Source organism: Nanorana parkeri, unplaced genomic scaffold, assembly GCF_000935625.1.
Source record: "Nanorana parkeri isolate BGI_ZX_2015 unplaced genomic scaffold, ASM93562v1 scaffold196, whole genome shotgun sequence".
Taxonomy (NCBI): domain Eukaryota; kingdom Metazoa; phylum Chordata; class Amphibia; order Anura; family Dicroglossidae; genus Nanorana; species Nanorana parkeri.
In genome coordinates, this window is record NW_017306464.1 from 113777 (window position 1) to 129774 (window position 15998).

The 15998-nt window shown below is 40.8% G+C and overlaps 1 protein-coding gene across 3 annotated transcripts in view; it reads left to right on the forward strand.

The window, feature by feature from the left end:
• FAM19A1 (family with sequence similarity 19 member A1, C-C motif chemokine like) overlaps positions 1–15998 on the forward strand; it is a 299315-nt gene that overhangs the window by 3657 nt on the left and 279660 nt on the right. For all 3 annotated transcript variants that reach the window (XR_001941181.1, XM_018555427.1, XM_018555428.1), the window contains exon 2: positions 1830–1953. Coding sequence is in view for 2 of the 3 variants with exons in the window: in XM_018555427.1 (XP_018410929.1) it covers positions 1833–1953 (121 nt within the window). In the remaining variant the exon portion in view is untranslated. The remainder of the gene's footprint in view (positions 1–1829; positions 1954–15998) is intronic.

Below are 15998 nucleotides of genomic sequence, written 5' to 3' on the forward strand. Positions count from 1 at the left end.
AGCCTGTACAATATGTTAATAGGGGTGATACATATTTGCAAAGTTACTTCCATGCTTTCAAGACTATATGCTTGTTTTAATGTTATTGCAATAAGAATTAACTAGGTTAGAAATTATTCAAACAATATAGGTTCTATCATGAGTGTAGGATATTATATTGAATCTATATACTACATAAGATATTAAAGTAGATCTAAACCCAATTACTTACCTCCAATAGACGTACAACATTTTTATTTAATTTCGGAGGTTGTTTTCAGTCTTGTTTTAAAAAATAGAGTTTTCTTTGAATGAATACCGGGAATTTCTGCCATTTAGGTCCATGTTCAGCCACTTCCTGTTATATGGTGACAACTGCATTGCCACCTTGTCACATGCACCCCTTGTGGAGGCTGCAAGTCGCTGAGCTGACAAACTTCATGCAGGCATGGTCAACCTAGAAGCTGGTCCTGAGCAATGATGTGAAGCTGACACAACAGAATATGTAGACAGGAAGTGTCTGAAAGAATTACAGTTAGGGTTTAGCTCCATGTTAATGTTGGTGTGATAGGATGTAACTGAGATACCAATAATGAAAAGCTGTGGTGGTTAACTTACATGACATAGGGGGGCTCAAGTGTGGCCCCTGACATCACCAATCACCATATTCAGTGAACATAATAGTAAAGACAGCGATCAGAGACTGCAGATGCTCTTTAGGAGATGGTTAAAGGCTATAGGCATGGTCCAGTAGATAGTTAGAGACTACAGACATGCAACAGGAGATGTCAAAGACTACAGGCATGATACAAGAGATCATCAGAGACTGCAGACATGCAACAGGAGATGTCAAAGACTACAGACATGATACAAGAGATCATCAGAGACTGCAGACATGCAACAGGAGATGTCAAAGACTACAGGCATGATACAAGAGATAATCAGAGACTGAAGGCATGAGTAGGAGTTTTGGGAACTAAGGACATGCTTCAAGACACAGCGGTAGAGTGGAGGCACATTACATAAGACTGCTTGAGACCATGGCTATTAAACCCCCTTTAGAAATCAATGCTTCTAAATTTGCGTTCTCTACAGTCCCCCTAAAAATGCCATATATGATATGCTGCATGGACAATTCAGAAAAAAGTAAGATAGTGTGAAAGGGACAATCCAAACCATTTAACTACTAGAAGCCTGTCTAAAGAATATGTTTCCTTTACTGGACTGAATAAGCACCTCAGTAAGGAAAACACAGGGGCCCCAATGAGTGCCAAAGGGCAGCATACGTCCCCCTGAGCCACAGGATGGGCACCAAGGATATAGAGGCTATATCATAACTGAAGCATATGATGGTAATAAACTTGTATTCTAAAAATGATATTAATGTAGATCAGGGCTGAACAGCTGTGGTGAAGCTACACATCCCATCATGCCTTTGCCTCTGGCTGTCAGACTCTTGCAATGCCTCATGGGACTTGTAGTTCCACAACAGCTGGAGTGCTGACGTTGCCTACCCCTGATGTAGACAGACGCATACACAGACATACACATAAATAGCTGAGAACTTACAGGGCTACTGTAAACTCAGAAGCTCATTTATTTGAGGTCAGAAATGGATGACTTAAAATTATAGTTTCTAAGAATGCTATTTGCCCCGATGAATGGTTTAGTTTTCCCTGCTGGCTCGCCTTGTTCCCGGGCTGTCTGTATGTTCTTAACCTTTATGTTGTAATGTGCACCAGACACATGCAGCGCGCCCGGTCATTTCATACATATTGCAAATGGTTACAATTAAGAAGCTCTCTTAAGTGGAGGGTCAGGATCATAACTCTTGCCTGTGCTTCCTTTAGAGAATGGCGATGCTCTGGGCAATGTCTTGGGTCGTCTACTTGTGGATAAGTGCCTGGATGTTTTTACTGTGTCAGGGATCCCTCCATCAGCAGAGCTTTCAGCACCATCATCTGCACCAAGCAGGTAAGGAGAATCCACGTTCATCTGAATTTATTGAACATTCTGTTTCTGCTGCTTCTTTGATAATGATCAGCTTGGCTTTTAGATTTTTGTAGTTGAGCCAAAGAATCTGTGTCCGTGTTCCACAAAATAATAATTCCCTTATGTGCTTTCATCAATCCTTAATCAGCTCAGGATCCTGTGTTGAGGTAAGGGTTAATGAAATGTTTGAAATCGGTTGAAGATCTGTAGAAGTCATGGTAATCACTAAGTTTACCTATGGAGGCCTTGAAGCCAATCGGGGGGCAAGGCTTTTTGTATGCTTCCATCACCCCTCTAAAATGCCCCCCTACTTTGTTACTTACCTTTCTCCCATCGGGGAAAAGGAAATATTCTTTGTCTAGTGACATCATCACCTGGCTCTACCTGGTTTCAGGACCTTTGCTGTCCAGACAGGCGGGGAGGTAGAAACAGCAGGCAACCTACATCATGTAGACACACCCTTCAGAACCCTGCGGAACCAGTGGGAGGCATGGAGAAAATCAGTCATCCACCACACAGATAGTCAGCTGGGGTGACTGGTCTCCTAAACAGGAAATGATGCTTCAAGTTAAAAATCAATTCCTGATGAGACAAAATGGAGCCAGGGAGACCTTCAGGGCCCGTTCACACCAGATGCAGCGCGCTCCGGCCCGATTCTGGCCAGAACGCACTGCCTTGCATTGCGTCCGGCTCACTTTTTTGTGGGGCAGGAGGGGGCGTGGCGGGCCATTGAAGTGAATGGCACCGTAGACACGCCCTCCAGCCGCAATGCGATCGGCTGCACGGGATCGCAAGGCACATTATGTCTGTGGTCCGGTCCAGTGCGATCAAAATAGTGCTTGCAGCATTTTAAAACAGTTTTAAAGGCGACCTGTCATGTGAGAGTCATGGAGGCTGGCCACTGAGGACCTTTATTTTTGACAATGCATGTTGCCTAGCAGGCATACTGACCCTCTTGCTTTAATACTTTGAATCAATAACCTGAAACTAGTCTACAGATAAGGCCTTCTCTAACTCTCCTGATCTCCATTCTTGTTCCTTGTCAGTGGCTCAGAATGTATGGAAGTCAGTTGATCAGTTTAACAGCCAGGCAACCAGTATTTTCAGAAGGAGGTCAGCAGCTGCCATATTTCTGCTTTAACTGTGCTAAGTCGTTCCCAGCCCAGAGGGCTGCAATGTAGGAAGCAAATTCAGCATCATCATTTATTAACAGGCAAGAGTTGATTTTGTAGTAATGAACATAGAATGGTTTAAAAGTACTTGAAGATTTGCATGGTTGTGCCAGCCTGATGGGAAATATCTGCAGCTTATAAGCCTCCTGTAGAGAATGGAATCATTGTTTTTTCATGCATGTGCTACATTCAAATGGCAGGAGATGGATAGAAAAATTGTGGCACTCCAGTCATCTGGATGGAAATGTTCCTATCTACTTCAAGCTGGTCATATACATACCATTTTATAAAAGAAAATCTAATGAAATCTAACGGTCCAACCATGGCTCCATTCGCTTACATTCGATTTCAAAACAACTAGACAGTTCAAAGTTTGAATTCTCAAATTGTTTTATATCAGGAAACAGGTACTGAGTTGGTTTCAATTTAATAAACAAAAGACTGAATTTCAAATCACGTTGAAAATTGAAGCCATCTCAATATCAATTAAAGTGACACTAAACTTAGGAAATAAATCTTAAAAATCCATTCAAGTACCTTAACTATTAACAACATGTATCTTGTTTGTAGATCCTCCAATTATCTCTGAATTGGTGCTGACACTGTCCTTCCTTCTGGAGGGTGGCTACTTTACAACATACACACACAGGGACCATGGGGAACAAAAGTAGCCACCCTCTAAGCTCACTCTCGTGATGGACTACAATCTCAGATTCAATTTTCTAGATTGTATTGAGATTGTAGTCCATCAGGGGAGTGAGCTTGGAGCGGTGGCTACTTTACAACACACACAAGGACCATGGGGAACAAACATAGCCACCCTCTAGAAGGAAGGACAGTGTCAGCACCAATTCAGAGAGGATTTGAGGATCTACAGCCAAGTGATACACAAATAAGATACATTTTCGTTAATAGTTAAGGTGCTCAAATGCATTTTTAAGATTTAACTCCTGAATTTAGTGTCACTTTAAAAAGCATTTTTGATTAATTTATATCTGGATTTTGGTTATCAGGTCACCAAGAACTGAAATTCATCTTTTACTACCCTGACTAAAGTATACCAAAACATAATAGGGCTTTTGTACTTTGCACATTTGCATTGCCTCTTGCACTGATATTGAATAAGCTTAACTCAACGTTAAAATATGTTGTAAGAGTTATTAGTGGATTGATCGGTGAGCCTCACACAAGATGTACTCAGATGTACTCAGATGTACTCCTTACAGGGTTTAATTGACTGCAACTGATGGCACCTTGCAAAAGCTTAGAAAGAAGTATACCAGTTGTAGGGAACTTTAGCACTCCAGCAGTGCCGAAAATTACAAATCTTATCACACCTCTGCATCTGGGAGCCATGCATGTGCCTGTCAGAATCTTGCATTGTCCCATGGGACTTGTAGTTCAGCTGGAGTGCCGAGATTGCCCACCCATGGAACATCACCACAACTCCAGTGACACTCTTCAACATGTATTCATGAAACAAAACACCATCAGTCAGATAGAGGCAACTTTTGAGGGCCACTTCACAGGGTCCCTTCCTCAAGGCAGCAAATCTTTGCATTTCAGCAAACATGAAGTCATCTTTCCTTTTTCTTCATTATTGATCTGTACAGATACATGTAGCATTGCACATGAAATAAACTACATGCTGTGACCAGTAGAGCATTTTAATATGAGTTTTTATTATAATAATCACATGACAAAATGGGCAAAGCCAACGCAAAAGGGCATCACCTTTCATCTGTGCCCAGGGTTCTATGATGTCACAGTTCAGCTCTGTTTGGACCTGGTGTATCATATTATAATATAGCTTTATTTTCCCCCAACTAATACCCCAAACACCAAGAATTTAGCATGCGGTATTTCTCATATCCCTTTTACCAAAACTATTGATGATTGACGGATAAAGGATTCATAAATGTATACAAGGATATGAATTTTAAATACTGATGATCTCTGTTATAATTACTGAAAACATATAAATAATATAACATAGCTTAAGGTCCCCTAAATCTGTGCAGTGTGCCCTATTTATGCCAAAGATTTATTGGGACACTCCTATTAAATTAAGAAAATGTATTGAATTTACTAATTGCTCTTTCAAAACAGTATTTTTTGGTATATTGATAATACAGCTCCAAACTCACAATGCTGGTTTAGCACTTGCCCTTTGTTCCACCTGTTACCTTGCAACACAATGCCAGGTTAGGGCTGCCTTAAAACAATAAGAAAGGGGTGCTATTGCCACTAACACTGGCGCATCTGGAAACTGATCAATATAGTAAAGCCTGCACTTGATTCCATTTAAAGTTCTGATTTGACCTTAATCCCTGATAAAGAAGAGTGGGTTGGCCCCGAAATGCAGTGGATGTTTTATATGTGAACCATTAAAGAGATTTGGGGGGTGATTTACTAACCTAAACACACGCACGCACCAGGTGCGTGTGATTTTCACACAGCAAAACATATTTTTCAACCAAAAAGTCTCTAAAAGCATATTTCCACTAATGCCATATATGGAAAAAGCATGCACATGATGCATATATAATGCTGCTTCACAGTTTAGACAAAAATGGTTAGCTCATGCATTTACATTCCTGCATTCATCAACGCAAGCAACACAACATAGAGCTAATTTACACAACATCACCTTGCAATTCATGCTTGGCTTTGCACAACACACCTGCTGGGTGTGTACACACTACAAAGGTGTTTAGATTCCACCCATAGATCATGCTGGGAGGGAACACACTACAGAGGTGTATACATGTTCGTGGTGTGTTTATAAGGTTAGTAAATCAACCCCTTGGACTCTTATACCATTTTGTCTGGTGCTTCTTTAAATTGTTTATGCTTTAGGTTACTTCCTGGATACCCATTTATAGAATATTCCTGTTTCCTGAGTTGCGTTATCAGAGCCATTTCTTACATCAAGTTGCGGTCAGGAAATTACCCAACAACAGTTGAGTGGGCGGCACAGAAGGGGTTTCCTCCCGTCTTTTGAAGCGGCTCCTTCCGGGCTGGAGAAGCTTTATCTATCTATCTATCTATCTATCTATCTATCTATCTATCTATCTATCTATCTATCTATCTATCTACCTATCTACTTATTTCATATTCAGGTCTTTACTGCTACAATAAAGAAACATAACTACATACTGCATTTCTCCTGCGATATCAAGAACCTTTATTGATTTAGATGGTTGAGACTTTGCCTGTATCCTCCCAACAAGCTCAATTGTTGAACCAGCACCCCTTATTGAGGTTTGTGAGTGGTACTATTTTCCATTTATAGAAGTGTTTTTTCCAATAGAGACAAAGACAGCAATAAAACACAATTTTTAGCAGAATGGAGATGGGTTAGATCTCTTGCTGGGTTTTATTGCTGGATGTGTCCTTGCTGGAGTAGATTTACCCTCACTTCCTGACCTGAGACTGTAGGGTTCCAGAGTATAACGGATGTAAGTGGGACAGGAATCTAGAACTTATCTCCCCAACAGTAACAGAGGCAGCAATAAAACCTAATAGAGGTTTTATTAGAGGTTTGTTTTTCATCAATCCAAAATGAGAGCTGGCTTTAGTTACTTCCAATTGTCCTGAAAAAGTTGACAAAACCCTACACATCACGATGTTTGATAAGTCTTGTGTATCTGATTTATTGAAGTTTTCAAGTATAGTAGAATAAAATACTGGCCAAGATTCTGATTTCCTGGAGTGGTAATATTTCAGACTCTGGAGTTATGACATATTATTTGAGATTGACGTGATTTAGTTGCTTGAAGTCAGCTGTTTATCTTTGTTTCTTCATTCCACAAACTTTAATAAAACACTGGCCACTGCTTTCTGAGGATTTATAAATTACTTGGTAAAGCAAAATTCCAGAGAAAACTTATTTTTTTTAGTTAGGAATAGCGTGGAAAACGGTTAGAACCTCCATCACTTCCTGTCCAGGTAGGTGGTGTCAAAAAGAAAGGAAAATTAAACATCTCCCTCTAGGAGGCACAAGCATTATTTCAAATTTGCCAACAAAATCCCAACAGTGGAAAACAAACAGCATCTTAATCTTGCGAAAATGTAGAAGGAAAAGTGCCAAATGAAGGGTCCAAATGGAAAACCTATTTATTAATGGAAGTTTAATTTAAAAAAGGCAGATGTGTTTTAAGGGTTACAAATGTTTAATTGAGGCTGAGTTATAGAAGAAAAGGACCACACCAACTACCTCAGTGCTTTCTGCAAGTTTTCCAATCTGGTCCACTAATGACTCCTACTCATCCAATATATAACCGTCCTAGTGAAGGCGTAATCTCTGTAGTCCTCAAGGGGCACTGTACAGTTTATTGGCCTTCTATTAATAATAAATGGACGTATTTGTTTGTACCCTACACTGCTTTGGCGCTCCTACTTTCATGTTTTTACACATCCAGCTGGTTCCTCATGGTCAGAAAGCAGCCTTTTCAAGAGGCATTGCTGTTCCAGATGCTGATCTTGCCATCCACAATAACTTCTACCTAGTGTTTGAGATGCAACAGCACCACTCAATTCATATGTAGCATTTAAAACTTCACAGAAGTTCTTTCTCTTCACAACTCTATCCAAAGCAAGAAAACGGGTTTGCATGAAGTTGGACTTAAGCACATTTCTACACTGTTAAACAACATTTTGTCATATAAGGAATTAAATTTTGACCTAGAACTAAGGACCTCCTTAGCAGAGTTCATATGACAACCTGTTCCTACTTTATATATTAACTGTAATTGTAAGAAGCAATTTAATATCATTCTTATTTCAAAGTAAGTCAAGTTATGGCTCTTGCTAAATTTCATGAGATCCTGAAAAGTGTTCATTTGCAGGAACTGTGCAGGCCAACCGGATGAGAGAGTCAGAAAATGGTTAATAGAAGCTATTCTTAGAGCTTTCCAGTCAATAATCAGCAGCTGATTTTTGATTGATGACCGGAGTCCTAGCCTGGTGATGAACAATATGTGGTTTGAAAATAGCCAGAGTTCCCCAGCTGTAGAAGAAAACAAACTACTTATACTTGCCTTGATGTATTGACAAGCCAGTACAATTACCACTCCACCAGCTCCATACTGCAGGTGTGTATTTCCAGCCGTTCAACAAATAATATAAAGAAAATATTTGTTGTTTATCTGTAACTTAATTTGGCTGTGAGTAAGGGATCTGTAGTCTAATTTTGCTGCTACCACCCAAACTGAACCCACTTAAAGAGACTTCCCTAAAAAAAATGCAATTTTGATAAGTGCATGTGCAGAACAGAATAGTATCGAGTGCTTTACATTGTGCAAGATCTATGCAGGGTAACTATTTAGGGCCTCTTGCTCAAGGTGATGCATTCATACGCATCTCCTTCATTTGGAAATATGGGCTGTGAAGTCATGGCCAAGCACAAAGGACAAAGCCATCTAAATAATGCGCCAGCTCTCTTTTGTTTCGTGGCAGCAGTTAAAGTCAGTACATCAAACAATCACAATTTTGCCTTGCTAGTAACTTACATATAAGATAAATACATAAATATCAAATATTACATCAATATCAAAAATATTAGACCAATTCGTGTGCAGTGAGATATCAGATCAAACGTACATATCCCAATAAGTGTCCATGTCTGAATAAGTGAATTGTCCAAAACAAAATTTCATACAATAATCCAAATGTCTGTGAATGTTTATATAATGCGAAAAGGATAAATGTCCAAATACATCAATAACAGCGCAATATTGTGCTTCCTCCACCGAAATCGCTCCTTTCCTCTGCGCACACCCTCTTCTTGGCCATGACAGGTCTGATTACAAGATGAGAAACACTCTGGAGTGGGTACATAATTTTCTTGTGGGATTCTAGATACAGGTGGGGTTCAGAAGGTTGTGGGTAAGCTATAGATTACAAGTTCAGGTCAGTTGTAGGTCTACAGACTGTCATGTGAAGGGCTCTAGTACAGGCAGTAGACCTGATGTAGTACTAAAGTTTGGGTGTTTTTTACCTTATTGCATTCTCTGCATTAGGGCAAAAAATGCCCAGTACCTTTTTTCTGTCGCTCGTCCCCCACCCCATACATTTCTGTGAACACCACTGCCGGTCCTCAGTTCCCCAAATTTCCTGGTTGCGGGGGAGGATACTGAGGTCAGAGGTGCCATAGGCTCCTTCTACTGTCAGTCAGTCTGTTGGGAGGAGAGGAGGGGCGTGGCCTGTCACACATTAGGTTTGTCTATGGAAGCACACAGCTACTTGCGAGCATGGCCAGGAACCCGCCATGCATGGGTGCCTCCTCAGCAGCCGGCTAGCTGATGGAGGCACCCGCACAGCGGGCAGGGGAGGAGCAGTTCGAGATACAGCTAGAGAACAAGACGCAAGCAAAAATGCGCACGAATAATTGCTTTGCACGTTTCCTATTGAGTCTATGGGGATAAAACATGCTGTAATCTGCCAAAAAGAAGCTCATGTACTTTTTCCAGCAACAGGCATTTTGCTACTTGTGACAAAATGCTCAGGTGTGAACAGGGGCCATAGGAATGAATGGGATTGAAGCATTTTGTTGAATTTTGTTTAGTTGCGACAATACGATTAGTGTGAACCAGGCCTTGATGAGCATTCGTAGTGCTGGGGAGAGCAGGCATTGCAAGGGAACTTTTTGGTAGTTGGCCTTTAAAGAAAACCTGTACTGATATAATATGTAGGCTGCCATTGCTTACCTCTTCTGTTATGAATACTGAGTCTTTGATCTGCAACAAGCATACAACAAGAGTTAAGACTTTGCTTTGCTTTAAATGCCCAGAAAGTTTTAAGACGGGAAGAAGCCAGGCAGCTAGTCATTTTTAGAAGGAGCTCAGAATTGGCACTAGCCATCCAGGATCTCTCTCAGGTTTAGTACATATAATTTGATTGCAGGTGCATAGTCCGCCGCGTCTCTTTTTTTTCAGCCTAGCCCCCCCCTTTACCTCTCCTCCTGATAAATAATCATGCATTACCAACAGGAAACACAAACTCCGGTTTGTAAAACCTGCTCAAATGAGCGGCATTATCAGAACAGAACAGTGAAACGAGCAGGCCTGCAGCTTAGCGGCATTTGCCTAAGCCTGAAAAATGACCTCTTTTATGAAGCAGGATCTGGAAGACACTAAGTGCATACCAAGTAGCGGGGAAATGTGAAAGATGACATATCTTTCCTTCAGAACGCCCGATCCAGATAGAGTGAAGCTTTTACATCTGCTTCATCACCTGTTTAGGAGCCGCGATGCTCCCCTGCCGCGTACCTCTTTTTTTCGGCAGCTATGCCGTACCTTACCTGAGTAAGATTGATGGCGAGCTGATCCCAGGCAGCCAATTTCAGTCTCTCAAGAAATAATCTGCTACTTTGACAGATGAGAAGAATTTGACGCTCCGTTCACATCATTTAGATTTTTCCGCACCTGAAGAGCAAGTAAAGGTTCTTGCTGGGAGAAACATATTTAGCCATCCCAGGATGGTCTTAATAGTGTGCTTTTTATTTTTCTATTTTTTACTTTTGGTTCTCGGCTTCGGAAAATTCTTCCATTTTCAAATGCACAAGAGCTGCTTGATCGGAGTTAAAGGGGAGGGAAGATGTTAACTTTTAGTGGAGTTGTCCTTTAACCCTTTCACTGCCAATGCGGGGTTTTTCTTTTGCATTTTTGCACACATGTTGTAATCCACATTTTAGGCCGGAAAACTACTTAAAACTCCAGAGAGTTCTATATTTTCTGAATGCACCCTGTAGAATAAAATGGTGGCAGTTGCAAATGTTTACGCCACATTAGCGTAACGCTTTATTAACCACAACATTTCTATAAAAAGTACACTTCAGTTATTTTTAGTGCACAAATACACAATATAATACCGGATTTTTCAGTTTGGGCCAGGTAAATAGATATACAATATGCCACAGTTAAAAATTGTGTGCGCCTGTGAAATGGTGACAAATTACAGTAACCCAAATTGTTCATAGGCAAAGCTTTAAAAGCCCATGCAGGTCATAAGTTTAGAGTTAACTATGGATATTGGCCCTAGAATAGTTGCTCTTACTCTGTTGCATGTGAAGACACCTAACGTGTGTAGCGCAATAGCTGTTTTGGTATGTTGGCACACCCGCCGTGTGTTTACATTAGAATGCATGCGTTTGCAGCAGGGCCGTAGCTAGGGTAAGGTGACTGAGGCTCTCGCCTCGGGCACAGGTGGGTATGTGGGGGGCGACGCAGCACTGCGAAGTGGGGCGGCACAGCCTGCAGCTTCTCCTCGGGATCCTCACTGCTCTCCCCCACCTGTATACCTGTATGGGCAGAGGCAGCGGGGATCCTAGGAGAAGAGAAGCGATGCAGCCGGCGGCGGGGGCAGAGAAGGGAGCCGCTGTCACAGCAGCATGGCCAAGTGGTGAGGAGAGAGAGAGCCACTTGGCCGGGATCTGACAGGATCTGTTTAGACCCCTAATATTTCCCCGAAGCACCCCCAACAAAAAAAAAAATTAAAATAAATAAAAAATAAATAAATATAATAAAATAATAAAAAAAATAAAAAAAACACATCCTGGAGCCGGTATCTTTGGTATCTTTACATTGATTTTATGAATGAATAGCTCTTCTTCCCTGGCTTCTCTAGCCAGGAAATGATAGCTGAGGAGCCGGAAGTGATGACTGGCTCCTTGCACTGCTTCTCCTTCCCCTTTACTAAGCTCTGCTCTACAGAAGATAACACCAAACCAAACAGAGAAACTTACACTGCTTACATTAAAACATGTATTTAAAATATCATTATTGAATAGTGTTTTTTTCTGTTTTTACATGCTTGGAGTTCAGCTTATATTTTCCATTTTTACTAGAGTGTGCCTTTATACCTGATACAAGCAGGTTTGTTTTGGATAACAGACAAATTAACCCACTAAAATGGCACAGGACTTGCTAACTAGAATATTTCTGCAGTTAATTAATCTTTCTTTAACTCTGACTATACTGATTTGTCACTTTACAGCTACCTCAAATGGGTCATTAGTTTCATTTAGTCGCTCTTACATCACAACATCAAATAACAACAAAAAACCCCTAAAATAAATGGCTTGATTAACTGCCATCACAACAAGAATACAGTATACAGATTTTATCACCGGCTGATCGGGATCTTCTGTTTCCCTTTCCTGTTGTTAGAAGATGACAGAATTTTACATTATGTTGCACAAGGTAAAATGTTCTATGTAATAGTGACATAATGAACAATTATAACTGTATTATGGGAATAGCGTGAGATCCGCTAATTAGAAAATGGATGATTTAATTTTTCTCCGGCGTTTCTCTTCACTGATATAGAAAGTCTGTATAGAAAGATGCTACGTGTTGTCTTGCTTAAAGAGACATTGGGGTTGAATTCATGCTGACACTGTCCTTTCTACTGGAGGGTGGCTACTTTTGTTCCCCATGATCCCTGTGTTTGTTGTAAAGTAGCCACCGCTCCAAGCTCACTCCTGTGATGGACTATAATTTCAATACAAATTAATAAACTAAACGTGAGATTGTAGTCCATCACAAAAGCGACGCACACAGGGGACCATGGGAAACAAAAGTAGCCACCCTCCAGAAGGAAGGACAGTGTCAGCACCAATTCAGAGATGATTTGAGGATCTACAGCCGAGTGATAGACAAATAAGATACATTTTTTGTTAAAGTGGAGTTTTACCCTCTTTTACTAAAAATCACATCAGCATGCAGTTCTGCTGATTTAAAACCATCTTACATTCATCAGTTAAACAAACTTGTTTTTCATTTACTTACAAATAGAGTTCATCTACTTCCTTGTCCAGTTCTGGCACAAATGATGTAAGTGCCAAAGTGTTGCCTGGGAAGGTTACATCAGCAGAGCGTTGCTGGGAAACCTCATCTGTAATCTCATGAGATCTCAGGGAAAGGCATTTTCCTCCCCTGAGATTATGTGCATAGTCACATGTCCTAGTCACATGTGCCAGAGTTCCAGGAAGTAAATGGAGACTAGTAATCTGCCCTGGGAAGGGATGAGGTTCGGGTTCACTGGCACTGTAGATTTGAGGAGAATCTTGCAGGTTTGAGATGTGCAGTTCAATTGCATGTCTGTGCAGATTCACCCAGGAGAATCTTTTTTTTTTTTTTCAATCATAACGCACTGCATGGTATTTGAACTATGGGCAGCAGACTTAAACCAATAAAGGGGTGTTTGATTTAGCCAGTAGATAGCCTATTAGCCTTAGAAATGACTACAATTAAGCAACAAGACCCCCTACCCCCTTAGATTTCAGCAGGTTGCACCTCTGTGTTCATGTAAGACAACATGTTGTCAACCCTTGGTGAATTGAACCTGGGCAGTGAGACCTCATAGACTTTTTTGGGAGTGTTTCCCCGCATTTTCCAATATCATAGAAGTCTATGAGGACTCTCTGCACAGGCACAGCCAGCAGCAGGAAAGGTATGAGCTGCAGGATGTAAGCAGGGAAGGGAAATGTACATGGTCATTGTCTAAAAGTGCTTTCACCCTTTAAAGCAGAACTCAAGGAAAAAGTCAAATAAGTTACCTCTAATGGTGACTATCCTAAGTCCGCTGCTGTTTACGTTACAAATCATAGCTTCACTGATATCGGATACTATACACAATGCTTTTCTTCTCTCATACAGTAAAGAGATCATGTCATTCCCCCTCCCTTTTCTCTTCCCTTGTTCATTCACAAGGCAAGACATTCTGTGCATGTGCAGAGGGAGATCGTGTTGTTTATGCAACCCTCCTCTTCCCTTGTCTATTCACAGAACTGGCATCAGGGAAGCTATGATTTGTATGGTAAATTGCATTGATCTGGACCTTGAATACTCATCATTAGCGGTAACATATTGGCTTGTGGTGTTTCCAACAGTCAAATAGAGCTCCACATTAAAGCCCAGTTATGGACTGGCCTAAAAAAATTAAATGTGCCCACCTCCCCCCCAACAGATGCAGAAAAGGGTGCTAGTTTTTCAAGGAGATGATTTAACAGAGATGAATACTTACTTTAATCCCCAATCCTGCAGTCTTCCTCCCCGGTGTTTCTAGTTGTGATGTCCATTTGCTCAAAGCCACTCTTTTGGAAGCCTCCAACTGGTAATGTCACCAACAGCATCATCTATAATGCAGGACCAGTGGCCACCGATGGTCCTGCATTGTGCATGTTTAGGCAGATGACCTTCAATATTCCCCTGCAAACCATGGAATAAGGTAAGTATTCCTCTATATTAGACTCTCCCTAGTAAATAATCAATATATTCTATATATGCACAGGTGGTGGGGGGCAATTTAATTTTTGCAGGCAAGCCGGGAGTTTAGCTTTACAGCCTGAAATTGCTCATTTTTATTGATGGTGAAAATGACTGCCTTCTGCCAGACGTGTCCATTGCTCATCAACATCTAAGAAAAATAAATGCTAACATCTGTCTTTTAATAAGTAACCCAAATTCTTTTTTATTAACCCAAATAAGATCAACTGACTGTGTTAAAACTTGGCTGTGCTTGACAGAAAACCTAGAGAAGCCTGTAATTACCAAGCCGCTTTTGTCGAGGAACATCTGAATTTGTAGTCACGAAGGACTTTTCCATTATTCATCCTGAGGTCCCCAGTGCCCAAGTTTCCCTCTATCAACATGGATTGTTAGTCTGAAGCATGTATTCTTGATTACACCTTGGGCATTATATATCAACGGACTTCATGTAGCTCCGGCAATTATTCGGCACAGGATTCCGCAAGCTGTTATACAACTATTTCTTGCCATAAACAGTTTTAACTTCTACAATTCTGTAATGTATTCTGCATGACCTGCTTTACTAAGGATGGCACAGAGCGCCAAGGTTGTGCTTCTTTAAAGAATTCTAATGACAATTATTATGTGGTCACTATGATTGACCACATAATAAATTTGCTGTAGGGTTATGGCACGGTGAGGGGAGGAAAAAATTAACATAGGAATTCAATAAACATTTGTATTCCAGGACAGAATTCATACATAATAATCTATAATTGCCTTTAAACTCATTATCGACTTCAGAAACCATTGTTGAAAGTTGTCAGTGGTGCAGTTGAAGGCAAACTAGAATATGATGTGCGAGATGAAAAAATAAAATTGTAAACACATAGAGAGTAGTCTCAGCAGGAGCAAGCAAAGAACATTTTTTTCTTTTCTACATATGTTTAAGTCAGAAGCATAATTATAGTGGCAATTTGAATTGACATTTGCTTTCCTCATGCAGGGCAGAGCACCGGAAGTCTTCCCATACAATTATGGTATGCTTCAGGGTGTAGGGATCATGTGACTTACTCCCGGCACTCTGTCACATGGGCATGAAGGGTTAATTCTTAACCTTGTGAAAACTTGGACCACACTGATTCTTCTCTTTGTTCTTTTTTCTGGTCGCCAAACAGAGTGGTGGAGGAGAACACAAGGGGATTATTAGCAGCAGGGGTGAGGAAGACTAAAGGTCAACCTGTGTATTTGCCCTGCATGGCCTCTGATAACCTTTTTTGTTCCTCAGCTGAGTCAAGTAGGAAGGCCAAAAACAAAAATAAAAATATAGTACTAAATGCCTAATGTAACATCAAAAATGATAAGCAAGAACAGCCAATATATATGCCAAAGATTTGTGAACACTCCTCCTAATTACTGAGCTCAGGTGCACAAAGCCAGGTCCATAAACACATGTTTTGATGAGTTTGGCGTGGAGGAACTCTTGCTGCCTACCGAAAGCCCTGACCTCAAACCTACCTTTGAAATACAATGAATGAATGAATGAACTATTGCGAGCCAGATCTTCTCATCCAACATCAGTCCCTGACATTCCAATACTCTT